The sequence below is a fragment of the Mchenga conophoros genome, linkage group LG1 (assembly GCF_057382185.1).
Source record: "Mchenga conophoros isolate Kocher_MC1m ecotype Shallow Benthic linkage group LG1, M_conophoros_male_GT1.1, whole genome shotgun sequence".
Classification (NCBI taxonomy): domain Eukaryota; kingdom Metazoa; phylum Chordata; class Actinopteri; order Cichliformes; family Cichlidae; genus Mchenga; species Mchenga conophoros.
In genome coordinates, this window is record NC_140526.1 from 23,996,363 (window position 1) to 24,024,339 (window position 27,977).

The following is a 27,977-nucleotide window of genomic DNA, read 5'->3' on the forward strand; positions in this document are numbered from 1 at the left end:
GCGGGATTTGAACCCGGGCCTCCCAGTCCGAGAACGGATGCTCATCTCACTGAGCTAAAACACAGCTCAACCCGGCAAGGAAAATCAGTGAGGCCACTGATAATATGCAAAAAAGGGCAAAAAATATTGAAAAGAAAAATCAATATCTCAAAAAGTATAGAAGTTATGAGCACCAAAAGTCATAGCCGGAAAGAGCAGAAAGAGCAGAATTTTTTAAGATTTGAACGGTGAAAATAGCACAAAAACTGTGGGAGTAGTTGAGTGCCAAAAAGTGTACGGAAGCAACTAGAATAAAGTATAAAGATTAAAGAGAAACAGGAACTCAATAGTGTGGATGCCTATTAAGGCATCCACACAATTAAGACACTCAAAGGGAAAAGTAAAACACCAATTGAAACCAGTTTTTTTTCTGCTGTCAAGCTTCAACAGTCGTGTGACCCCCTTATGACCAAACAACAAAAGTGGGAAGAAACTCCTTTTTTACCCAAACGAATCCTTCACCAGTTATAGGCTCAGGAAGGGGTGGCCATTTGTTGAGGGTCAGGGGAGGAAGACAGGACAAAGACACACTGCGGAAGAGAGCCAGAGATTAATAAGCTACTGAGCTGCATTTATTATAGCTGGCGCTGTAAACTTACTCAGCACATAGGAGGAGCAAAGAGTAGTCCTGCAATAAAAGGTACTTCGAGGCAGCCTTTGTAGTGATTTGGCACCATATAAACAACTGAAAACAGAAAGAATCTGGAGCGAAAATCTGTAAAGATCCCAACAGACAAAGGACTGAAGGACATTTAAGTAAGAAATCTGCTCAAGGACTAAGATTAAGGTCAAAGAGAGGCTCAGCCACTGCAATTTTTGATTTAGTTATCAGGATAAAACCAGACAAACAAAGAGTAAGACAGGAATCTATTTAGTGCGTTTAAACTTTAGGAAATGCTGCACAGGGTAAATTTGGCTTCATGCTTGGTGCTCTGGATCACTTCCTGCGCCATCACCTTGGCTGTGGATCCCAACGATTACATGGCCAGAGCCTTGCAGTTAATGTCAGAGACGCCACTCATTGATGGGTAAGTGAAATTTTATTTGTTTATTTATTTATTTGTGATTAGTGTGTAAATATCTGCGATTGAAGTCTAATGCTGACCCAATAAAACAAGTTCACTTCTTTCCTGATGTGATCTTTCTCCTGTGCTTTGTTCCAGTCATAATGACTTGCCTTGGCAGCTTCGGTCACAATTCAACAATCAGCTGAACAAAGTGGATCTTAACACACTGGCAAACACTCACACCAACATCCCTAAGATCAAGGATGGACGACTGGGTGCTCAGGTACACACGATGGAAGAATTATTAAAGAAAAAACATAATTTCAGTGTCAATGGGCTCCCACAGCTTATCTACAAACCTTCCTCACTGGAGACATCTCACAAAATAACATAACTGAATCAGACTGATCATTTTAAAAAGTCATGTTACACTCTCATTTTAAATATATTATTAGCAGAGAAGTCAGCCATTTCTTCAAGAGATTAAAAGCATCTCAAAAAATCTATATCTGTCAATACATTTTGTTTTTAATTGCAGTTGTACAGAGTTGTACAAGGAGTGCACAGGAGACGGGGTCCAAAACTAAAAGGCAAATATTGATAGTTAATTTCTAATCTCTAAAAAGTCTACACACAAAACACACACAGGACACCAGGAGGAAAACTGGGGCTGTACATGTTCACATTGACGGCTTTATTTGGGTTTGGACAGAGAAGGGTAACAAAAACAGCTGAACATAATTAAGATACTCACATGGAGAAATAAAACAAAACAATAAAATAATATAATAAAAATAAATCACTAATGGGAACCGTTTTTCGCAAAAGGAACAGAAGATGTTGAAACTACCATAACTGAAACAAATAGACACGAAATATGAAGCTAAAAACTAGTTATTACTTAAGTGATTAAGGAGGGAAACAAAAAACAGAAGGAAGGTGTTACACCATGTGGAGGGGAAGGAAACGGGGAAAACAAAGGGCACTTATATTGATACAGAGTGAAAGAGCTGGCACTCATTCCAAGAAAGCCCAGAAAATAAGAATCTACGTTCACACTGCAGGCGAAAGCGCATCAAATCCGATTTTTTTGACCCTATGCGACCCATATCCGATCATGCTATGACAGTGTGAACGGCGCAAATCCGATATTTTCAAATCCGATCTGGGTCACTTTCGTATGTGGTACTGAATCCGATACATATCCGATGCTTTAGAAAGCGACTGCTATTTGAACGGTCAAGTCGCATTAAATCCGCCTTTTACGTCACCGACACAAGACTGAAGCCAATTATCAGCGCCCGAGAAGACATCGCGAACGCTTCCTAGCCATCCAGTGTAGATGTCAGTGAAACTGTTGGGAAGACAACGTAAACATTTTATTTGTACTGTATAATCTGCAGATTCTGACAGAAATCTGCAGCTATCCTTTGAAGCACCGCTCCTCTCTTAAACAGCAATAAGGATCATTATTAGGTTATTTACATTATTATGTAAATAACAAAATAACTTAAAGCAAAAATTGGGAAACGTAAAGTCCGAAGTCTTTATATTAACGGCCATCAGTCAAACAATACTGTTTGTTCTTGGTCTAAACAGAGCGCGTTGTGTGTGACGTCTTCTTTTGCGCATGCGGGCCGCTTTGAGCGTTCACACTAGAGCGCGTTTGCTGTCGCATTTTATTTGTAGTGTGAACGAGGAGACAAAAAAATCGGATTTGATCAAAAAATCGGAATTGAGCATTAAGACCTGCAGTGTGAACGTAATACTCCTTTCAGGCAACTATCACTAGAACGAAAATGAAATCAAGACAGGGATTCAGAAAAGCCAACAGAAGCCGAGCATTTGAAACACTCAAAAAATTAAAATCCCCCAAAACAATAAAAAAGAATTTTTTGGGGGGGGATATGTTTTTTGTTTTATTTATTTTTTGTCATAGTTAATTTCTATTAAAGTTTCTTGAATGATGTCATGTGCATTGCGCAAGAGGTGTTGGCTACATGGGGCGTGATACAAACAGTCATTGCTAGGAAGACATGCATTCACTGACTGGGTGGTTGTGGTCTCGGGATGTTGCTGACTCAGAACGTACACAAGTCTGTCACTTCCATGCAAACTACAGAGGACCGCAGCAATATCATAGTGACCAAACCAATCACCAGGAAATTTTAACCTACTGGTTAGGATGTGCACACTTTTCCCTAGCAACAGGTGGTTACTGATCTGTAGGCTTGCGTGACTTGGGCTTTAGCAATCAATCACTTTCCCAGTGACAGTCATTAGCTTCCAGCAACCACTCACAATCAATGCCATGAAAAAGAAACACGCAGCCGCCTCCACCCACACCCACAAATTAAAATATGAATTAGCCACACCCTGCTGAATCAGAGAATCATGAGGGGGGCAAATACCTTTTTTACAGCATTGTGCATATGTGTTTGAGAGTATGATTGTATTTTATTCATCTTTGTTTAACTTTGAAAGTTAATTATACATAGTATAATCTTTGCTCTGGTCCTCAGTTTTGGGCAGCATACGTCCCCTGTGACACTCAGTACAAAGATGCTGTCAGACAAACGCTGGAGCAGATAGACGTGATTCACAGGATGTGTCAGAAATACCCTGAAATCTTCATGTTTGCCTCCAGTAGCCAAGGTGAGACACTGACTCCGACAGTTCATAGCTGTCCTTCTCCTGGTTGTATCACACATCAACTGTCATATCTGCACAGACATCTTGAAGGCCTTTAATATGAGTAAGACCGCCAGTCTGATTGGGGTTGAGGGTGGTCACTCACTCGACAGCAGTCTGGGGACCCTGCGCACCATGTACCAGCTGGGGGTGCGCTACCTCACACTCACCCACTCCTGCAACACACCTTGGTAAGACCTCAAAGATCAATTAATTTGCTGTTACTTATATGAAGAAATCTGTTTGAATTTTCAGAAGAATACAAACAATGAGTAGGTTATTTTCATGTTTCTATTGATTGACTATAATGCTGCGCAAAAGTCTTGATAAACACATTGTTTCGTTATATTTTGCTAAGAAAATTGAAAATAGCCGTAGTGATTTGCAAGGCATGGATCGAGCCTGGTCACAGACAAAAATCAATCGCAATGACAAATTCAATCAACATCTTCACTGAAAAGTGTTTTTGAGAACTAGTCTGGAAAACTGAGCCTCTATATTTATATGACATGTGTTTTCCAGGCAGAAAATATAGTAGCTATTAGTTCTAGTTCTGTATTTTCAGCTGAGTTAAATATGCTCAGTCACATGCCTTCACTTCCCCATTCAGATGAATGTTTATCCAAATTACAACTACACAACATTAAACAGAAAATGCAGAGTTAGGGGCTGTGTCACTGTGTGACAGTTTCAATAATAAATTCATGTGAAAAAGAATCAAGAGACATCTTATGTGAAGAATAACTTCCTCTGGATCGTGTTTGCACTGTTTCCATTCATTAACTGAGCCGACAGTAAGGTTCAGATGTTGCATTGGAGCTGTGGAGAGCACGGGGGATTCCTGCAGGCCCACTCAGGCAGCAGTATCACATTCACTGGCAGGTGAATCTGTACTGATATGCTTTACCTCAACAGTGACCCAACCAGGTGCAACCAGCAGCTGGTTAAATTTAGGAAACAGAAAGAGAATAGAATGCCTTTTGTGTCACGATACATGTGTACAGAGAATTTAGAATAGCCTTTATTGTCATTGTACAGAGTACAACGAAATTGGAGTGCCACTCCCTTGGTGCAAGTTTCAATAATAAATATAAATGTAAAATATAAAAAGTACACAAAAACAATCGTAAGTACTCAAACAATAGTATGTACAATATATACAGGATAGCAGCATTAATATAATGACAGTATGAATAACAGCATAATATAATGACAGTGACGGTATGGAATAGGTTCAATTGTTTTTGTGCTTATTTACTACGGTGATAGCTCTGGGAAAGAAGCTATCCCTGAATCTGTTTGTCCTGGTTTTATGTGACCTATAACCGTCAGCCTGACGGTAATAGTTCAAACAGTTGGTTGCTGGGGTGAGAGTGGTCCTTGATGATATTGCCAGCTCTGCTGAGGTACCGAGAGTTTGCAGAGCATCTCCTACTCAGTGCAGCTCAGGATCCAGGATCCCCATGCTAAACAAATCAAGCTCTGGAATGGCGCGGTTACGTCTGCAGCTCGGACACAAGGATTTCACTACATGTTGTACTCTGTATGATTGTGTATGTGACAAATAAAGTTTGTTTGTTTTTGTAAAGGTTTTGTGCAGACATGCATGAAAGAAAGGGAGGTCTGCACCTCACCATGTGAACATCGGCCTCCAGGAAGATGTTAAACTATATTACTAAATTCTTTTACCAATTCTTTTATTTTTATTTTTGTTTTTAGAATTGGGAAAACGGTGAACTTTATATAATCTGCTACGTCTGAAATCATGGAGAAAGACCTTAAAATATCTCTGTACATCTTCGCCTCTGTCAGTGCGCCACAGGGTGGCTGTGGCCACAATGTAGCTTGCCATCACCAGTGTGTGAATGTGTGTGTGAATGGGTGGATGACTAGATGTGTAAAGCGCTTTGGGGTCCTTAGGGACTAGTAAAGCTATACAAATACAGGCCATTTACCATCTTTCTCAATGTTTCATTAAATGTTAATGAACACTTCAGTTTACTTTAAATGAGTTCCAGATTGTTCGTTGTCTTAAGTTTTGCATGTTTACTAACACTTGCTTTTTCATTCACAGGGTAGATAACTGGCTCGTGGACACTGGATCAGAGCCATCGGAGCATAACGGCCTCTCTTCTTTTGGCAAAGTGAGTGATGCAAACGTGGGAAATCATTATTTCTGGGAGTACTATGTTACACATTAACATCTTTTGTGTAGCTTTATTCCTATTCCTCTTTTTTCATTTAACCTCCTAGGACCCTGTGTCCATATGTAGACATCACATTTTGGGTTATTTAGACTAAAATACTCAATTTTGCTCTACATGGGCCTGATATCCACTTACGAGGACATTATACTGCTACTGTTCTATCAAACTTTTAAACAAATATCCTCATATGTGGCTCTTATTTTTCTTAAAAACAAAAATAAGGTTAAAAAAAATCTGGTAATTCTTTGTTTTTTCATTCATCAGGCCCCAATATGCCCAAATATCAAAGAGAAATTAAAAATGCATGTCGTGAAAGAGTTCAGGTCTTAGGAGGTTAAAGCTGACCTTCTTGTGTATATGGTAAATCACTACTTTTCAAATGTTTAAGAATCTCTTTATGTTAACTATTTAAGAGGCCTTTTACACAAGAACTGGACTGAAAATAAGTGACAGCAGGCCTGAAGGAGAGATTTGAAGTTAAAATTGTTGTTTTATATGCAAGTGATCAGGAGAGAGCTACAACTCAGACTGCTGACAGCCATTTGTAAAAACCATGACCTCATTAACTCGGAAAAGAAGCATCAGAAAACACTGACAGAGCATCAATAAAAAAGTATTCCGTTATTATGTTTTATAGCTTAACGACATTAGCCCAAAGTTTCTTCTGAGGCACTTCAAAGAAAATAACATTTATTGCCAGAGGTTATATTGGTGGAATTGGTGTAAAAAAACTCTGCTGTTGATAACACGCACATGAGCTTAGTGAGGTGAGGTGGAGGGAGTGTTGGAGCTGTTTGTGATGGAGTTAGATAACGGCAGACTAATAAAAAAAAATTGCTGACGCATGATTACATAAACAAATTAATGTGTTGTTGAATTTAAAAAAAAAAAAGCCTGAGAAAAGCTTTACAGATTTTCTTAAATCTTACCTCTTAGCATGTGTGCTACATAAAATAATACTTAAAAAGATCAAAGCTGAAACACTGGGCACATCCTCCCAACCCTCACTGAAACTAACTGAAACTAATATATAAATAAGGAGCAATCAGAAAATATAAAAACAATAACAACCACAGTGGTAACCAAAGTGCATTCACATTACAGCAAGTAATTGCGGAAATGAACCGCCTGGGGATGCTGATCGACCTGGCTCATGTTTCTGAGGAGGTGATGAACCAGGTGCTGACCCTGTCTAAAGCTCCGGTCATCTTCAGCCACTCCTCCGCATACGCCGTCTGTCCACATAAGAGGAACGTCCCAGATGACGTCCTGAGACGAGTGGTGAGTTCACGAGACACAACCGAAAGAAACAGCAGGTCAACCTAAAGGCTGAGGACCTCGTGAAGATCAGCAGTATATGAATAGTTCACATGGTTATTGTTTGATTCTCTCTCTTATTGCATCATCTTTGGTGTTTGCTCCTCAAATAGTTGAAACCATCTGAAAAGTGGGAGTAAAAGCAAGGAGTCACAATGCAAATAGAGGGTTTAAATTATAACCATATATTGTACTTTAACAAGTTAGCATCCACAACCTTTTGCCTGAAACTTTCACATCAAATTAATGGAGTGGAATAGGAATAATATTTAGCTCTTTCCAGCTCTTAGAAATAACACAAAACTGGGCCCAAGTGCACCACAGATGTTGTAAGTGATCTGGATGTGGGGGAGCAAAATGCATCAACAGATCACCTGATCACAGTAAAACACGCAGCCAGCTGATATTGAACTGCTGCTTGGGGTCTTAGATAACGCATCCATAAAAGCTCTTTATGCAACAGATGAGCTGCAAATGGCTGTAAATGGATCAAGTTAAATGATGCGTAATGACAACTTCCCTCCTAAAGTCAATAAAATAAGATAAAAGCAAGAAAGTTATTGTACAGCACTGTAAAATGATACACGTAAAGTTATAACCAGGAAACGTAGCAGAGGTCAGTGCACTCATGCGGATCATTGGGACGTGCATTTTGTGGCCCGGTTGATGCTTTTCTTGACTTTCTGTCATTCTCTGCAGTAGATCAGAGCCATTTAACACTAGTCTGTCTCTCCAGAATGAAACTAAAGGAATTGTGATGGTCAACTTCTACAATGACTATGTGACCTGCAGCAAGACGGCTAAATTGTCTGATGTCGCAGGTAAATTACTGCTGTGACCATGACATCTGCTGTAAACCAGTTAAACATTAACATTTATCTTTTCATTCTCAAAGCTATCTTCTGTCCATTCACTTCATTCTCAAGTTTGTTGCTTTCATTATAGATCATTTCGACCATATAAAGAAAGTGGCCGGGGCAGACATCATCGGCTTTGGTGGAGATTATGATGGCGTTCCCAGGTGTGTTCCCACATAAACTCGCTGAAATGTGAAGACATTGGCACACCGTGGAGAGATGCACCAAAGTTTTTTTTTGCTAATAGCTCTTTGGGAATCACCTTGTTGGTGCAAAAACACTTTCTTCTCCTGTCAAACTATTATCTTGGGTATTTTTCAGAGATTCGTCTAAAGAAATTGGAACAAATGATGTGTTTTTGTGCTACTAACAAAGTCTTGTTTTTAAGTGTCTATACTGGTTCATCCTTTTACGTGCCTTTTATTCTTGAATGATTGAAAGGTCTGTGTTATACATGGCTTTTAAAAAAAAGCAAAGAATATTCATCTGAAAATGGTTAGGTACAAGGACTGGACTGAAGATGCATGGAAAAAGCAGCCAGTGTCCAAAGAAACACTTTGAAAAACATTCACAAAGCCTGGAGAACTACTGGTCAAGACCACTTTAAAATATTGCAAGAAAGTGTGAGTCGTTGGAAGGAAAATATGATGAAATGAGGAGTGGTTCAGGATTTTTCCACAGTACTGTAACTTTGCCCGTTGGGTAGTTAGACTCGTGTCATATTCAAAATTGTCTTGATGAAGAAAAAAAACCCACCAACACTTTTCTTTACATTTTGCTTCCAATGAGCTGCATTTTCTTGTAATTTTTCTTGATAAAAAAAAAATTGTGTTTGTTTGTTTTAAATATAGTACTGCTTTTTGGAAGTGCTGTATAAAAAAAAATCCACTCAATTTTACATCACATGTAACTCGCTGGTTGTAAATTTGTCCTTTTAGAGTACCTGAGGGTTTGGAGGATGTGTCCAAGGTCCCCAATTTGGTGGCTGAACTGCTCAGGAGAGGATGGACTGATGAGGAAGTCAAAGCTGCTCTTGGAAATAACCTGCTCCGTGTCATGAGTGAGGTTGAGAAGGTAAGGAATAAATGCATGCACACAAACACACACAAGTAACCTAAACCTCGATGCACTTCATGGGTTCATGTATCATTTGGAGAGCTGTGTGAAGAAGCTTGGTTAAGTTGGTTGCACACGTTTGATTGATTGGCTTGTTCAGTGGTAAACATATTTACCTTAGATGCAAAAGATCTTCAGTTTGAAAGTAGAGGACAAAGCTAGCGTACTCCCAGTGCTGATCCCAAGCCTGGATAAATGTGAGGAGGAAGGGCACCTGGCCAAATCAAACATGCAGATCTGTTTCCCCTTGGGAAATTAGAGAGAGCAACCAAAAGTACCTGTTAAGACGTTTCCTCACTCCATCCATTTAAACCAGCGTGACAGAGATATCAGCCTCCTTATCTGAGGATCTGCAACGATAAGAAAGAATTAGATACTCAGCACACCTTAAAGCAATAAAATCTGATATAGCAGTTGTTTCCGGATTGTAATTCTGAGCTGGTTGATGAAGTGACTCTAGTAGATCTGTTATTCCATTAAAAACCACCAAATGAGTGTTTCCCACCTAACCCCTCAAAGTCAGGTTTTTATTCTCCACCAACTGTGAAATCATAAAATGGACATTTTCTTTGTTACAGGACCAAAAGTGCACAAGGTTGGGCTGAAATTTGGGTCCTTTTAAGTCACAGATTTTTCCACTATTTTTGAGCACCACAGAGACCAGCTGCATGACATCGTCAAGGCTGAAGAGAAAAAATCATTTCAACTAAATCAATTTTATACCAGCTGCAAATGTCTTAAAAACCAAAATCCATGATATCAAACTCTGACCATCAATATCGTGGGATATATCATCAACTCAAGAGCAACACTCCTCCAAGTTAATGCCTGCAACAAAAGCTAGACTGGATGTTTATCTGTAACAACTTAAAACGGTGCATTACTGTGCACATTCAAGGGAAGTTGATCAGGAGTGAGTGAGTTCTTTGCATGTGTGAGGCCACTCAAAGACCTGCTGTGGGGATCCGAGTCATCATGTTGGTTTCCTCTAAAATGGCTCTGAATGCAAGGTGTTTAATAATAATTCCTCCAATCACATCCATCACAAAATGTTTTGCACTAGCTGGTTTCTGCAGGTTGTCTTGTGACAAATGTCCTTTGCGACAAGTAGCAATTCACAAAGTCATTACCTAACCGAAAACTTAGATGTTTACGGTTAGGTAATGACTTGTCGAATTATATCTGCATCTCAGCTGACTTTACAGCACCAGATAAGCATCTGCATAATGATGGGGGGGGGGGGGTTATAACATTTAACTATTGTGAGTCATTGTTCCTCATCCCCAGAAACCACACCTTCTACCAGTTTCTCTGCATTATTATCGTTTTTCTTTGATCAAGTGGACTTAAATTTAACAGCACTATAGATAAACAGATGAACCCTCATGTGGATCACTGGGACATATGCCTGAATACAATCTCTAAGCTATCAATGATCATCTAAAGACCACTGAGCTTTTTTAAAATGTGTGTGTATAAGTAATGTTGGTGTTGACAGCTACTCCGTGGCTACATCAGGTTTTAAACAATGTCTTTGAATAGCAGATGGGCTCACAGTGAATACACCCCATTAGTGTTTTTGTCTCCTGCCTGACGATGTCATCTTTGTGTGTCAGGTCCGCGACAGCATGAGCAACGAGATCCCAGATGATGTTCCCATTCCAAACGAAGATGTGCAGAACCCGTGCAGAACAAGCTTCGGATACCCCAGCACTACCGGCTCCAATGGATCAGCCCAGTCGCTCAGTACACTGGCGCTTCTGATTACACTGGTTCTCCAGGCTTGGATTACATCAACTGTTTAATGGGTGACTGTAGAACCTACAGTATGTAAGTCCTGAGTTACATCCTGAACTGTAATGCTATACCGCTGACAGAAACTACTGCACAACTTTCTCCCCTCATGCAGTTTTTAAAGCTTTAAGACTCAATTATATTAACTAAAATGGTATAAAAGATGGACAAACAAATTATGTTATTAAAGTTTATTTAAACCTGAGTCAGAGTTTCAATTCATCCATTTTATCTCATTTAAAACAAAAACAGTAGTAAAGGTGCCTTTTTATGGGCAGGACTGTAAACAGGGTTTTTTTTTTCCTAGTTGAATAATGAAGTCACACAACTATAATCTGAGTAACACACCTGAACATTTTCACTCCAAGCAGTACATTTCTTTGTTTTGTAAAGTGAACAGGGCCATCTAGTGTTCAGAGAGAGAAACACCATCACTGAACATTTTTAAAACAAGTTTTGTCGATTTGAGTTTGCTTTACAGAGAAGTAAAAAAAGATTTAGATTATTTTCCTTAAAAAGTTAACACTCAGCTTTTGCACATTTTACTTTACAAAGAAACAATAAAACATTAGGTTTTAAAAGCTTACATCACCAACTGTAGTTCCAACACAAGCACCTTTGTTTGCTCACTGAAGGTAAAGTTATGTATTCACAAACAGTAAACTATCACACAACGACACTGACGGCTGAAGACATGATCTCATCTCACAGTTCGAACTAAAGGCTTTAAACACGTAAAACATCCGCACTAGTAAACATAAAAGAACATTAAACAAACCATTTTTTTAAAAAGAATGTAAATATATATGTCTACTGGTTCCACAACGTTGTTGCGTTTTAGCTGAAGCATTCCAGACACAGACGCACTTTTCGCTCAGCAGCTGCTGTGGTTAGTGCATCTTGAAATTTAGCCACTTCCAGTTTTTAAGTAGAAAACAACAAGACAGTTTTTAATGCAATAGTTGGTAATAGATGTGGTTTATAGAAGGAGCATGAAGACAGAAAAACGTAATGGTAAAGAAATGGTTGTGTTTATCCACACTGATCACATCCTAACATCAGAAAAAGGACAAATGAAGCTTGTTAGTTGCACAGGAAACAAAAAGCCTTAAAAAAAAAAAAAAAAACAAAAAAAAAAACTATAATTGATCATTTTTAGTACATCATCAGCGCCCCCTGCTGTGCTTCACGAGTATAGTCTTGGGTGTTCTGGTGATCTGTAGCTCACTCAGCGCTGCTATCTGCTGGTGAGTCAGGCAGACAGACTTAATGAACTGTGTTACTGAGAAACGCAATCAAAGAGCTTTACATGACAGAGCTCCTCTGGTAACACTGGAGTGTGCCAGTTTGCTTTGAATGCCTACCACAGACATGAGCAGTGTGACCCCAGCTGCACTGGGAATGTACCAACATATTCCTACATCTCAGAAAAGGCTGACAAAACACAGCAAAAGGAGGCCATCGTCCCACAGCGGTGGACCGGATCCATGCGTGAAGACGCCACTGCATAGTAACAAAATGTAAATAGACCAGATGGAAATATTGATGAAAACTGACAAAGTTGGAGCCATTGCTCTAAAGTGCATCCAGCTCTCCAGATGAGTTATGAAGAGCTAGTCACTGACCCTTGCACTGAAGGCTTATCATAGCCTGTCAGAGGTAACATTTCGGCTCCTCCCCTCAAGCTAGAGTGTAAAGAGGAGGAGAAGGGTTAAATTTAAGACACATCTCTCAGAGTTTCTGGTTCCTGTGTTTCATTGTTTGACAGCAGAGGGGGATGAGCAGGAACACCGATCCTGTAAGGCAAAGAATCTTTAGTCAACATCTTCCTGGTGGCAGACACCAGGAGGGAGTAGTTATCCGGGTTGTACTCCGACAAAGGGGCACGCGCGTGCAGTAGAGGGAGGCTGTCTCTGGTGGGCTGCGACAGGAAGAGGGGTGGTCGCCTCTGGTTCTCGCCGTCCTTCATGGAATCTGGGAGCGGTTTCCGTTTGCTTTCAGGTAGGAGCATTATGCAGAGGACGGAGAGGACAGCGAAGGAAGCGAAGACAACATGATGGAGGAAATAGCCACCATTGTTCTGGAGCTCCATCAGGGAGGAGGCGGCCCTGCCAACACAACCCAATGCCAGCACCAGGCCAAGGCAGCCACCTCTGGACGAGAGAGAGGAAGCACAGGAAAAGGAGAATAAATCACCAAGGTGAAAAGATCGCACGGTACTTTGTTTCAACCCATTTTTTTTTTCTTTGTACTTTAAAACTTCCTTTTGACTTTGCAGCAAATGGGATCAATACGTCCCATTTTCAGTTTAATCAAGAACAAAGAGACATTTACCGAACTACAGTTGGCATCACCTCACAGGTGAAGAATGCACTGAGCATGGCGAGAGCCTGAGAGAACAACAAACCCACAACGGAGAGCACCAGCACCAGGCCACCCTGCAGGTCTGTCAAACACAAACGTCAATAAAAGAGTCATTAAAACCAGAGAGTGAAAAACTTTCTGGGATGTGATCCAAAACTTTTTCAAGGAAACTCTGAAGGGAATTTACAGTAGATCTTATGGGCCTGTGTGGATGTTACATACATGGTGTAAGGGCCAGCAGCAGGAGTGAAGACAGTCCAGTGATGATGGCAGAGAGGAGAAGCATGCCACGTCGGCCAAAGTGATTGATGGACAAACACAGGAAGATGCAGGCGAGCGCTCCAGTTACCACCCGGAGGAAGTAGCTGAAGTAGAACTTATTGGAGAAAGTGTGCAGGTTTTTGGTGAAGCAGTACTGGATGCCTGTTCCAATGAATCTGGATGGCAAAGGAAAAAATAAAATAATCAGGTTGAAAGCGGGTACCTCAAATCCTAAAAATTACCCGTTAGGGAATATCTCAGTCCATCTAGCTCTGGACCTGTCGTGGCACTTGGTAATCAGTTTTGTGGTTTAAGCGCAGCAGATATTGAAAGCATGTTGTACATTTCCTGCCCTCATGGTTGATGCCATAGCAACACAAACAAAAACAAATGAATTGTTTCCCCTTTAATTTGACCTCTTCTGTAACAAAGTAACAAACCACTGATGTGTACAGCTGATGACAAAGTATTTCCCCCCTTCCTCATTTTTTACTTTGACATATTTCCAGGATTTCAAATTTTCAGGTCAAATTTTTTTTTATATTAGACGAAGACAACCCAACAAGGAGGAAAAAGCTAACAAAACATGCCTTTCCTGTGTGGAGAGTAGATGCCCTCCTTGCTAAATCATGAACTAACTCATACTTTGTTTTGGTTTAGAAAGCTTAGTTCAATTTCACCAGCCACACTCAGGTCTGATTACTGCCAGTTGGATCTCGACATCACTTAAACAGGAACTCGAGTCCTCATTTGAAGTTCAGAGTTCATGATTCAACAATAAGAAAGACTGGGCAAAACATGGCACCATGGGAGCGATCCAAGGAAAAAACCCACTACTGAACAAAAACACCACAAAAAGGTTTTTTCTCACTTCTCCTCAGTGTTAAGAAAAACTCAGTATCAGTTATCAAACACTCGCCTGCAGTTCTTGTTCGTTTTTGTTCAACCCACTGAATTAAAGCTGAACGTCTGCACTTCAACTCCATCTGAGTTGTTTCATTTAAAATGAATTCTGGTGATGCACAGAACCAAAACTGTCCAAATATTTATGGACTTCATTGTAGCGCCCCTGACTCGGGACCGCTGATTTCATGAAGAGAGGAAACTCACAAGGTGAAGCCGAGTATGAGGCAGTTCTTCCAGATGACGTGAGTCCGACGCAGCTCCAGAGCAGAGTGGTATCGTGGCTGACTGTCCTCGCCGTACACTGAATCAATCTCTGTAACCACAAACAGGGAAATCATTTAAACTGATGTCCCAACAAAGTTAAACCCCACTGAGTTTGATTTGGAAATACGTGTTGCTTCTACCAAGGAAATACCAGGGTTTAGAAATTGGTGAGGTCCAGATTTTTCTTCTCTTAATGCATCACGTTTAAGGTTTAGCGCCTGTGCTCCAACAACCAGGAGAAAACTGTACACGCCTACAGAGAAATCCTAGAGGTGTGTGTGTGTGTGTACCTGACAGCAGGGTTTCGCCAGGGTAGAGGTCGTCTTGTAGAAAAACACAATTTCTTTTAGAGAAATCCTGAAGGCTCCTCTTCGCTTGAGGAATCTGAACTGTGGCCAGCAGCCAGCGAGGAGACTCTGGAAATACCGATGCACAGCTGAAGAAAAACAAAACAACAAAAAAAAAAACAGTTATTATCCATCACAAATATCAATAGCAAGTCAAAAGGCTTTGACATCTCAAACAGCAACATCATAAGTGCTTTAGTCACCATGTTATGGCCAAGTAAGTGAAAATCTGTATTAAAGTGTTTTTTTAAACTTGATCTTATGAGTGGGTAAAAATGAGAAATCATACGGTAGGCATACTCTGCTTTATAGACAAAATATAGACATTGGGGTCATTTTTCTTCCCCATTGACTTCTAAGCAGTGTACAAGGTAGGAGTTGCCCCCTGCTCGGCATTAGAGAAAAATGCATGTTTAAAGTTTTTTGCATTGGCTTCACTTTCCAGCCTGAAAGCTCCATCCATCTTTAAAATACAGTACACTGTTTACAGCTGGGAATTACAGACACGTTTATATACAGTTCCCCCCTCCACCTGAGGTTGGAGTGTAATTAGACAGATTTCAAGGACGTGTGCGGTCTACATCATGTGCTCAGAAATTCAATAAGACTTGAGATGATTCAATTATTGTATTTGTAGTTGGAAGCTGTTGCTGTGACAACAACATGGTGGAAGTGAAATAGTCTCCCTCTTCTGGGAGGAAATTTTTTTAAAATAATTAAAGAGCAGAAACAAGATCTAAACAATTTTGATGCCGTGTCTAAAATACTTTAATTTGCCTGCAGCATTTTGTATTGCTTGGAGTACTGACAGTTTTTTTCCCCCCCAAATCTAAGCTGGTAAATATGGCATTTCAGCCATCTAGCCACGATGACACAAATGCATGAACAATTTTTAGCCCAGAGCATACCATGTTAGTTTTGTAGATTCCCCATGCAAAATAAAAATGACACAGCCTCTCCTGAGGCCTTTAAGCTGTTACCTGGCAATTTTTTCAGAGCATCTGAGTGAATGATAACACTTGTTGTTATAGGGTCTCATGTAAAGACCGTTTGAGGACTGGGTGTTATCTACTAAAATATCCCAGATAACAATTAAACAAACATGGAGATTCTTGTGAACTCGGGTGTGGCTTGCTTGAAGAGGCCTGAGACAGGAACGAAGATCGCATTATGTTATGGCGTGAGGACGGCACATAGAGAACCGCTGGGGAAAAACAAACAGCGTGTTTACCTGTGCGCCTCCAAAAACACTACCAGCTGACTCACCACCAATAGGACAGCAGAAGAACTAAAGGCAAAGTGGCCACCGCCTGGAGGACGGGCCAATCACGGGACAGAACCGCAATGCCTGGCAACAGCAGTTCTGCCAGCACGCCGAAGAAACCACTGACCATAGCAACCATCAGACGATGGGGAGGGTCGCAAAGCTCCAACCCTAAGGGGATAAGAAGAAGAAAAAAAGAAAGCATCAGAGCACAGCTGAAGGAAAGCAAACCTATTCATCCCGTTGCTATGGCAGCCACCTCGTGCCTAAAGCACACTGTAGCACATCCTCAAACTTCATGTCAGCACAGGTCATGTAGCATGTAAGGGTGAAAGCCCCGCCTACCTTCACCTCCTGTTTGGTTTAAGAGAAAAGGAAATGCCAAATGGAACAGCCAGGAAATTTAAAAGTCCCATTTTAGGTGATTTCAATAAGAATCAGTCTTGTTTTTCTAATTTAAAAGTTAATTCCTCAACATCTGTCCTTTATTTAGTTTTTATTTACACTTATCACTTTCTAAATCTTTGATAGAGTCACCCACTCATCCAGGGTTCAATCGGTTTAACTTCTGTACCACCATTAAGACTGCTTTTAAACCCTCATAGGCAGAAAAGGAAGTGGCTTATCTCAAGTGACTCCTGCCATCAAAGACCTGACCTCCCAATAGGGGAGACCTGAAGTCCACCCTCGTGCAAAAACATGAAAACCAGCATTAAAACATAGAATCTGCTCTCAAATTGTCAAAATAAAATTTCAACATATTAAGTTTATAATTTTATTTTTTAAAGAAAGAAGGATGAAGTGGAACGGTTTTCAGTGTGGACGTGGTCGTTAGGGTAGTGAGGAGCTCACTTCCTGGTTGCCCTGCCTTCAGTCCTGTCCTGCTATTATATCCTCCTGCCTATAGCACCCCCCACAAAAAAAAAAAAAAAAAAAAACCCCAAACAAAAACAAAACATTTTCCCCTCTCAGCCTAACCCCACACAGCAACTTAATCGGACAGTCCAAGAAAAGAAAAACAAACAAACAAACAAACAAACAACGCCAAAACAAACCCTGGAGTGAATTTCGACCTGACCTTGCAGGAATGTGGGAGTACGCCTCCCACATTCCTCCCATTTCTCATATGCATCTACAATCTCCACCTTCGCTCACTGAGAATCACTACCAAGCAGAGAAGTTTTGCTGAATCTCCTGCTGAAGACTGAAAGCTGAGGACTTTTCATAGTGGGGTGGCTCACTTGTGCCGTTTGCCCCACAGAGAGAGGACAGCTGAAGTATGACCGACCTTCACACCTCTTAGCTCAGCTCCAGTCACCTGCCTGCTGTCAGTCACAGCCTGGTTTCTTTAGTTACCAATATAATATCCATCTCCAGTGTGCCTGCTACAAACAACTGAAGCTATAATTCTAATAACAGAAAAAATTCCTGCTCCCCCCCAATAGTCTTGAATGGTAGCATATTTGTACACCTACCAGTCACTGGGTAAGCCTGTGACTGGTACTAGGGTTGCGCCCACTTTTGCCTTCAGGACTGTTTTAAGGCTTCATGACAGATTCAACAAGATGCTGGAAATATTTCTCAGAGACTTCGGTCCAGGCTGACATGATGGCATCACAGATACTGCAGATCCACCACATCCCAAAGGTACTCTGAGGCCATCCGAGTTCAGTGAACTCAGTCATGTTAAAGAACTGTAGTGACTGGACCAAGTGGACCACAGTCACTGCTCAGGTATTTATTACATATCGACATGTCTCTGTGCATTATCCCTTACACTGTCAACAAATCAACTTCGCTCATTCTGATTAATGACAGTCTCCTGCCACAGCCTGTGAGCAGGAGAAAGTCCACAACTAGCTGGTGAACACAGTAACATTTAACAACAAAAGAATCAACTAGATATGTAGGCAGGAGGAAAAGAGGAAGACCTCAAGAGGAGATTCATGAATGTAGTGAAGGAGGACATGCAGCAGCAGATCTGCTGTCGGCGACCTGAATGGAGCAGCCAAAAGAGGAAAAAAGAAAGGGAATTATGACCACAATACGTAATGTCTCTGCACGACTTGTATATTTTAGTCTCCTAATAAAATTATATGACCAGACAAATGTGGAAGTTTGTCTGACGGATGATGTGATTTCATGAAAGTTATTTAATTATTCCTCATGTTATCAGAGGCTTCATGATGGAAGCTGAACTGATTAGAGACACTTGGTGGTTATATTTATCTACAGCCTCTCTTTGCAAACTACACAGTTTAATGAATACGGATAATAGAAATGAGCAGTGATGCAAATGCTCCAAACAACTTTCACAATAAAATGCTGTCAAGTTTAGCATAGAGTTTGAAGCATGAACGCATCTTAACTAATTTGTCTGGAGAATCAAACATGAAGCACTGCAAACGGTGATCTATCAAAGATACTGCTTTAGACTGAAGGTGAGGAGATTTAGTTTAATGCAATGCTGCAGTATATCCTTTAATGCATGAATTTCAGACTTTACTATGAAGGTATCAAGTCTCATTTCAGGACTCTCCACAAATAAAGATAAGATGGGCAAGATTGACCTGCTTCTGTGGGGACAACAAGGGCTTCTATCTTTTCCACTGATAAGATTAGTTCAGCACAGCACGGTGTACAGATAATTAGCTGGGCAAATACATTAACATTATTTAACTTTTACACGACATCAGATTTTTCTCAATAGAAAGATATAGTATCAGGTATCATTGCAATCTCTTGTTCAATGATTTAAGAAGGAAAACAAAATAAAAGAGAGACAGCAAGCTGATGAGCACGCTTTAAAGTTGAAACCATAACCCCGGAGAGCATGTCAGGCTGAGGGATTTTCCCCTCAATGACACGGCACACAGCACGCCATGACAGATGCACAGTAACGATCATGTGCCACTTGTTATTTACCCTCTGGCCTCTTATGTGTGTAAGTAAAATGTGAACATGTGACCAGTCCATAAAACCTTTTTCTACTTCAGTGAGAAAGCTCGACTGCCAGACATCAGCTTTAAAATGTGGATACAGATTACTTACGGGCGATGTAGGAGGACACAAACAGCCCAGCGAGTGAGGCGCCTTGAGACAGACGCAGCAGCAGAAACACCACCACACTCCTGGACAAACACAGAGCTACACCCAACAGACTGGACAGACCGACGGACAGGAGGAAACCTCGCCGACGACCCAACCTGAAGACACAGACGTAAAACATGCACGAGTGAAACTTCACAGCCTAAACAGTCAACACACACACAAAAATGATGATCTAATGCAACCGTTTTAAACACATTTATTCTGGTGTTTATGTTCTTTATATCTTATATCTTATTTAGAGTTACATATCAACTGAGGTTATTACTCACCAGTCACACAGGGTGCCTAGAAATATGTATCCCAGAATCCATCCAGTCATGAAACAGATATGCTGCACGGGGATTTTCCAGTAGTCACTGCAGACCAGGTTCCACTGCAGGGGAGGAAAAAGCAGCACAAACACTGATGAATGTCATGAGTTTAAAAGGAAATGTGAGACAATAATTCAATATTTCAGTGCTCTAATGTCAGAGTTCTTGAACAACACTGTAGGTATACACGAAGACTTTTAGGTACACAAGTTTAACTGCTTGTTAGCACAAATATCTAAATCAGCCAATCACATGGCAGCAATCCATTGCATAGTCAAGTTCAGACTGAGCATCAGAATGAGAAAGGTAATTTAAGCAACTCTGAGCGTCCCATGGTCATTCCTGCCAGACAGGCTGGTCTGAGTGTTTTAGAAACAACTGATCTACTGGGATTGTTCCCACAATCATGTCTATGGTTTACAGAAAATAGTAAAAAAATAAAAAATAAAAATGTTCTGAGGCTGTGATGAGTCTTGATTTCTGTTGCAATATGATGGTAGGGTTTTTTTAAAGCATGAAAGCAAGGATCCGTCCAGCCCCTACGAGTTCAGACTGGTGATGGTGATGAAATGGTGTGGGGCACATTTGAGCTCTTATAATCAAGTGATCATGGTTTAAACGGCACAGCCTAAGTGAGTACTGTCGTTTACGTCCATCCGATAATGCACCATGCCACAAAAGTCAAATCGTCTCAAACTGGTTTCTTGTACATGACAGCGAGTTCACCGTGCTCAAAAGGCCTCCACAGTCACCAGATCTCAATCTGATGGAGGTTTTTGGGATGTGGTGGAACAGCAGATTCACATCATGGATGTGCAGCCATCACTTCACCTTGGACTAAAATCTCAAGGAGTGTTTCCACCACCTTGTCGAGGACAGATCAAGGCTAAAGGGGCCCAACGTGGTACTATGCATGATTATAAAGGTGCTCATGGGTCCTGACAGCGAGCCATTTTCTGGCTAACCGGGTCCATCTACTGTTTGTAGTGTTGGTGCCTTTTGAAAAGTTTGGTAATGATATTTAATGTGTAGTTAATTCTAGCAGCAGTCCTTCCAACATGTTTATGCTCCAGTTCTGATGAGCATCTGCAAGCCAGTTTTCCAGAGGTACTCCACATCCAGCTCCAAAATGGTGAGATTTTAAAAAATAAAAAAATAAAAAGTCAATTTCTTCATTTTAAATTGCAATTGGATGAAAAACAAGTGACCAACTAAAAAGGTAAGAAATCAAGCTAAACGCCTACACTGCAGAACCTCAGCACGAAAGGTTTCAGTCATACCAATGCAATTATACTTTATGTATAAAACATTCTATCAAAGACTTAAAAGGCACAAATTAGAGCTGCTCCCAACATGCTGCATACATCATAACCTGACTATGTAACATGCCGAGAATAGCAGTTGAGTCAAACGCACAGAGAGCCGTCTGTGGGGGAATCAGGAATGTAGATCATGTTGTTTGTAATCGAGTTAAGATGCCTGCTGACAGTGTTATTACATTAGAATAAAGTGCCAGCAGCTTTACGCCTGGTTAGTACCAGTCCCTGCCTGTAAGAAAGATTCTCATCTACTTTCCCTCCAGCCTCATCTCCTCTACTTTCCTACAGACACCAGTCATGTTTTCTGTATTTTACAGATTGATCCAGCCGCACAGTGTAAAGTCAAAGCATCAAAGGAAACAGTGAAGAAAGTGAGAAGAGCTCAGAAAGGAGCTAAATGAAAACGACTGACTACGTGAGGTCACTTTCCAATGTGCCGAGCACATTTTAGGGTTTGCCTAGGAGGTTCCTGGGGGGATCAAAATTGTAAATACGGCTGAGAGACTGGTAAGTGGCATCAAATTGCTAATACTTAAAGCTAATACAGATACGATGCCTTCTGTCCCATCTCCTGGGACAGACTTCAGACCCCCCCCCACACTTAACAAGTAGTTAAGAAATCTGATCATCTTGAGTATTTTTTCACTTAAATCAACAAGCCAACAAATATTGGTTCTTCTGATCAGTGCGTTTGTTGTTATTTTGAAAATAATGCAGTTTAGAAGTGGTACAAAGATGCGCTCAGGTGTGACCGGATCGCTTGACCAGCATCATGTGGAGTGAATCACATTTAAAACAGAGGCCAGGAGGGTCATTCAACTGAAGGTGATGGGACATTTGATCATTAACAGCTGTTCATTTTTTGTTAATCTGTCAGCTGAGTAAGTGATACGGTTTTGTTGTAAACCAGTTTAATCAGGTTCCATGATTCATGGTTCCAGTTCAACGTTTCTTGCTCTTTAACAATAAGATCTTTAGGTGTGATCAAGTTTTTTGTAAATATTTGGTAAGGATTTACAAATTTCATGCAATGTCAGTGGTGTCCAATTGCACCTGGCCTTAGACTCATATGAGTAATTCTATGCAGACCCGCGATAAAGTGCACCCGTACCCCTTCCATAGAAATGAAGAGTCTACATAGCAACCAGGTGCTGATAATCAAATGCACTTGATTAACTGATCATCAGTAAGTGAGAGTTGTAGCAGTTGCAGGTCTGAAGCGTCAAAGTGTGCGTTAATATGATGCAACAATCTTCCCAGGAATGGACGTCCCAGCAAATTCACCAGAAGGTCTGACCATTCAATATTCAGAGAGACTGAAAAACAAAACAGAAAAGCCCAAGAGCTACATCTGAGACTCTACAGGCCTCAGTTAACATGTTAATGTTAAATTTCATGACAGTACAGTTAGAAAAAGACTGAACAAGCGTGGTTTGTTTGGAAGTGTTACCAGAAGAAAGTCTCTTTCGTCTAAAACAATCAGCGCTGCACAGGTACCGCACAGGACGGGCACACGGCAGTCGACCATGAATTCCTCTGTGCACCAAAGTATTCTAGAGTCAAATGTGAGGCCATCAGTGCAAAAGCTAAAGCTTGAAGGAAACTGGGTCACGCAACAGGACAACTGAATGACTAAGACAAAAAAAAAAAAAAAAAAAATGAAAAGAATCAAGATCCAGTCAGAGTACAGACGTCAACTGTAAGAGAGCTGTGCATAACTGAACACCTACAAACCTCAATGAGCCAAAGTAACTCTGTAAGGAAGAGTGGGCCAAAATTCCCCCACAGTGATACGAGAGGCTGATGAAGTAATGCTTTTTTGTATTACTTTGAGTTAAAGGTGGTTCCTCAAGCTACTGAATTATGAGGCACACATAGTTTTTCCTCTTCTGTTCTTTTTCACATGACTGTGTGAAATAGTAGTAGTGAAAACAGTGTACCAAATAAGATAAGATAGAACTTTATTAATCCCTCGGGTGGGTTCCTCTGGGAAATTCGGTTTCCAAAAGCACAGCACTGACAGAAGTTACAGTATGTTGTTTGTGTTTTTTTTTAATATATGTGTATATCTCTATATCCACACACACACACACACACACACACACACACACACACACACACACACACGTTTATAAAATTTGCTTAGGCTTTACTTGATCTTACGATTTACTTTTTAGCAATTTTAGATGAGCTTTATCTTGCCAAGTTAAAAAGAGGACTCTTCTATTAAAAGTAAAGCCATTATGTCAATATATGTGCTGAAACTAAGGTAATCGCAGCGGCACAAGCATTTTTTTTTTCCCCCCAAAGGAGGAATCCACAACACAGATAATTTCTATCAAGGTTTCAACCCTCTCCTGGAGTTTTTCCAGTCAAAATAAAATTACATTTTGAGGGTATATGGGACACAATTGTCTCTCTTTGCTAATGTTTTTATTCCCACTGGGTCTTGTCGTTAGGATTTCCTACACAGACTTATTTTCCAATTGAACTTACCGTCACTTATTTCAAGCAATGACGACTGACGGCACATGAGAAGACAAAGAAGGAACAGTGATGTGAATTAGACATCTGATCCGATTTACTTAATCCAGGTTACTGGAGCAAACATGAACTGCTTGAACCTTTTGATCAGTCGGGTCTCCTCACCAACTTCCAGCTGCCTACAGAAGGTAAAAACTAAACTCCTCTCTGTGCATTATTTTATATAGGAATATCATCTGGTGCCATATTTGCTGCATGGTCATTTGAACAAACGCAAACTCATTTCAAAATATGCACTAAATAATCAGTGTGATTGCAAAAAAGTTGCATACAAATTAAGGGCCCTTTGGAAGCCTGGACCCTGCAGGGTAAGCTCCTCAAACATTAGTGGCCACAAACGTGAACATCCGTCTCTAAACTTGATAAAGTTGGTTTATAGAGGAGAGTGCTGGACAGCTATGGTTAGTGACTGTTATTCCACCCAGCGCCCGTGTTGTACTCTGCTCAGTTTTTCCGTTACTGGAGTGGTCCTTTGTCTTAGCGAATGACGACATGAGTGGAGGAAGCCGTTGTGTTCAGGGTCTCAGGAAGGAACTGGAGGGGGGGGGGGGGGGGGGGGACTTCTAATTTCCCCACTGCCACAGTTTGTCATAGAGGCCTCATGATAAGGCACGATACACAGATGATAATCTGAGAACAAGCTCAGGGGCAATTACCCATAATGACTGTGTCCTGCTCGTATTACCCCCCCACATCAGCTGCTAACAGCCACAACTGTCCACATTTTGATATTTGTTTTAAGATACTACAGCACAAAACAGATGTAGTGTGATTGTGTAGGGGTGTAGCACAGAACTCTGTGGGCCCCTTTTCCTTCCCAGATCCATATCTGTCACGCATATGAGTGTTTTTTAACAAATGATTGAGCTGTAAACAACAATCTGTTCATTAGGATGCTAATAGTGAACTGTCCATGAACCACAGTTAGCTAAAACATCTATGACGTGTCCATACGTCTGCGCAGTTTGAAATCTCCCATGTCAACCCAGATGTCTTAACATATGGAAATCTGCAATTAAAATGAGTTTTTCCTTGGAGTACCAAGCTCTAGAGTGTGTTGTTTTCTTATTTTTTTATTAAAGTATTTATAGTTCCCAGGACAAAAGAAAAAAAAAAATGCAGTCCTAGTTTTGTAACACTTTTCTAAAATGCTATGTCTTCCCATCACCCTCGGGGTAACCTTCATTATCCTCTCTCCCTTTACTTCCTCATCACATCCTCTTGCTCACACAGGACTGACGTGAGCCTCACACAGTTTTCAACCTGCCTGTTGATAAGGCACCTCAGAGGTCAAGCCAGATCACCAAGATCGTACAGTAATACATTCTGTCAGAGGTGTCCTAAAATACAAACCACGTGTGCTGGGAATTTACCCAGTGGGCTTCACGCTAACACAGAAACAAACAAATTATAGGGCTTTGGCATCTCTCCGAGCTAGGAGAGCTAGGTGAATTGCACCATACTGGAAGGGCATGTTTGCTCATTCTATGAAGCAGTGGATAAAGGGACTTGGTGCTGGTCTGGAAAGACTAACGCACACAGCTAAAAGGAAAGAAGTTTGTGCACCTGCACTCATCTGTAAATTAATCAGTTTGTGCAATTCTATTTTGAAATAATGTATTTGATTGGTACGTCATTTGTTCAACGTTAATGAGTCTCTGTGCACCTGAATGATTTTTCATTGATTTAGGACGCATTACTGTGGTCCAGGTGTTCATTTAAGTTGTTTTGCATTTGTTTTAATGAAATTGTGCCTGTATATTATCATCATATCATTATGTAACACGAGGTTTGTTGGTGTTCCTCTGGTGAAGTTATACAGCAGGACATACAGCAGACAAGTCTGGATGATTTACAACAGATGAAAACATTTGAGAGTCATGCCAAAACATGGGTGTTGGCAGCCTGCCTCACAGTGCTTCAGCAGAAGTAGCAAAAGCTAAATGAATGTGTCCATTGTCATCCACCTACCTGCAAGCTTACGTTTAATTATTTTATTTAAAGCAGTGTCACTGTGGGATTTTAAGATGCCACGTCATCAGCTTGAAACAACGTAGCTTCCTCAAAGTGTCCTGCTTACCTCGTGGCACCCTGGTTAAGAACCACTCGTCCAACATACAAAGCTTCAAGCTGCTTCACATTAGTGTTGCTGAGCTCTATGAGCCATATGAGCTCAGCTTGTATTACATGATTTGTAAAAAGCACCGCCTGCTGCTGATGTGCTCTCTCCAGCTGTTTCTGAAATTAAGTAGTGCACGTTTCATGCTGTTAAATTGTGCTAGGACTCAATGGTGGTAAAGGAAGAAACTGGGACTGCTGTGGAGATCCACAGCAACATGTTTATAAAGAGGTCAAATTAATAATGAGCAGAAGTGAGTTCAGCTTCTAGTCCTCCACAACAGTCCCAGTTTCTCATGCGTGGGTCGTTCTGATAGATTTAGGATCACATTTGACATTAAGCTCAACGCCTTTAACAGAGGCTTACGAATTCTCCTTGGAAAAAACAAAACACCTTGACAGATAACCTTCTGTGCTGAGAAGGCCAGTCCCACTGTGGGGTGGACTAAAACTGTTTTGCAGCATTTCTAAGGGGGCGACAGTGCCATCTATAATCAAAGTTCAGTCATCCAACTGTTGAAAAATATTTATGTCGGAAATTACCCAGAAGTTACAGAAAAGGTAGGAAACTAATGCAGATGTTTATTTCAGGCTTGCAAGGACCCTGGGTTTTCCCATGTAAAAGGCCCCTTGTTCATGGTTTAGGGGTTTGTGAGGTCATGATGGGATTTTTATTTTTTATCTTTTGGGATGACTCCAAAAGCAGGAGAAAAGCTTAACCTCCTAGGACCTGGTATCCACATGTGTGGACATCACATTTTGGGTTGTCTAGACCAAAATACTAAATTTTGCTCTACAAGGGCCGGATATCCACTTATGAGGACATTATACTGCCACTGTTCCATCGAAATTTAAAACCAATGTCCTCATGTGGATCTCATTTTTCTCAGAAACAAAAATCGGGTTAAAACAAAAAACAAAAAAATCTGGTAATTCTTTGTTTTTACATTAATCAGGTCCCAATCAGCCCAATTAGCAAAGAGAAACTAAAAATGCATGCCATGAAAAAGTTCGGGTGTTAGGAGGTCAAAGTCAGAGTTCACGCGCTGGGTTAAAAGACAGTTAAACCCTGCTTAAAAGCAAAAGTGCATGTAGGACTGCATATTTGAGTGCCAACCTGCTTTCTTGGAGGCAAATTATCATTATACACTTCTTATATGAACTATGAAGCATTTGTTCCCTGGCTGGCTGGCCTCTCATCTTCGTTCCCGAGAAGCCACGGCAGATAAACGACAGTCAGTAAGATTCAAGCAAACAAGAAAGTGTTAACTGCTCAACTTGAGTCAATATTGACTGAAAGCTGCCCAACAGTCGTGTTCGTGACACAGCGTGCCTTTAAGCAGACAGAGCAGCTCAACGAAACAAGGCCAGAAACGAGCACGTGAAAGGAAACTGCTTCACCGGGTAAGAAAATGTAACCCAAACCCACAACCTGTTGTATCTCTGCCTCCTAACTCCCCCACAGATCTGTATATTAACACCAGGGCTAAACGTGCGTCTTACCTCAGTGACAAAGTTGCTCTGGAGGCCCGCTACATGAGAGTACTCCCACCCTGTGGTGCAGGGCACCCTCTCTCTGGGCGCGTTCTCGGAGAGGTCCGAGGAGTTGGGGGGGTACTTATAAAGTTCACAGTGGCTCCGACCGGAGCCGTTCACCCAGGGGATGGTGAGGTTGAGGTACCCTTGTGTGGAGAAGTTGCTTAGGAGGAACGCGGAGGGCAGCAGCGTCGGGTCTGGCTTGCAGTGGTACGAGTCCGGGATGAGTGTGTAAAACACGTCGCTGAACAGATTCAGCGTGACGGCGAAACTGGGGAACCAGCTGAACACGACCACGATTCGGTTATAGCGCCCATAGCCCCCGGTGTGAGGGAAAACCTTAGTTTCATAATCCATTTGAAGTCGACAGCTCGTGGTAACAGACGGTCCGAAGACTTTTACGCAGTGAGAGCGCACAGCCGCACGACGCTGAAGCAGGCAGGCAGGGGGCGGATCTTAGGGTCACACAGCCCCGGGGATCGACTTTTATGACACACCTGCTACTTGGAGACTGAGTGACTAATTTCAGGGTAATCCCCAGACAGCGGGAGTCCAGGGAGCTGTCAGTAACAGTCGATGCTTTTGATGTCTCCATGTGACTCAC

The 27,977-nt window shown here is 41.2% G+C and overlaps 2 protein-coding genes across 2 annotated transcripts; one reads left to right on the forward strand and one right to left on the reverse strand.

Annotated features, from left to right (window-relative positions):
• Positions 1-218: 218 nt before the first annotated feature.
• On the forward strand, positions 219-11,233 carry dpep1 (dipeptidase 1). The gene is made up of 10 exons (XM_085271090.1): positions 219-1,067; positions 1,203-1,329; positions 3,569-3,701; positions 3,778-3,928; positions 5,812-5,881; positions 7,049-7,225; positions 7,998-8,082; positions 8,207-8,282; positions 9,057-9,192; positions 10,851-11,233. The coding sequence occupies exons 1-10, from the start codon at positions 934-936 to the stop codon at positions 11,037-11,039; spliced, it is 1,278 nt and encodes a 425-aa protein (XP_085127216.1). The 5' UTR covers positions 219-933; the 3' UTR covers positions 11,040-11,233.
• On the reverse strand, positions 11,205-27,867 carry slc22a31 (solute carrier family 22 member 31). Its single transcript, XM_085271079.1, has 9 exons — positions 27,341-27,867; positions 19,815-19,918; positions 19,486-19,640; positions 16,437-16,605; positions 15,114-15,259; positions 14,764-14,872; positions 13,615-13,829; positions 13,363-13,474; positions 11,205-13,181 (listed from the first exon to the last, which is right to left on the reverse strand). The coding sequence occupies exons 1-9, from the start codon at positions 27,728-27,730 to the stop codon at positions 12,746-12,748; spliced, it is 1,836 nt and encodes a 611-aa protein (XP_085127205.1). The 5' UTR covers positions 27,731-27,867; the 3' UTR covers positions 11,205-12,745.
• Between the last annotated feature and the right edge of the window lie 110 nt (positions 27,868-27,977).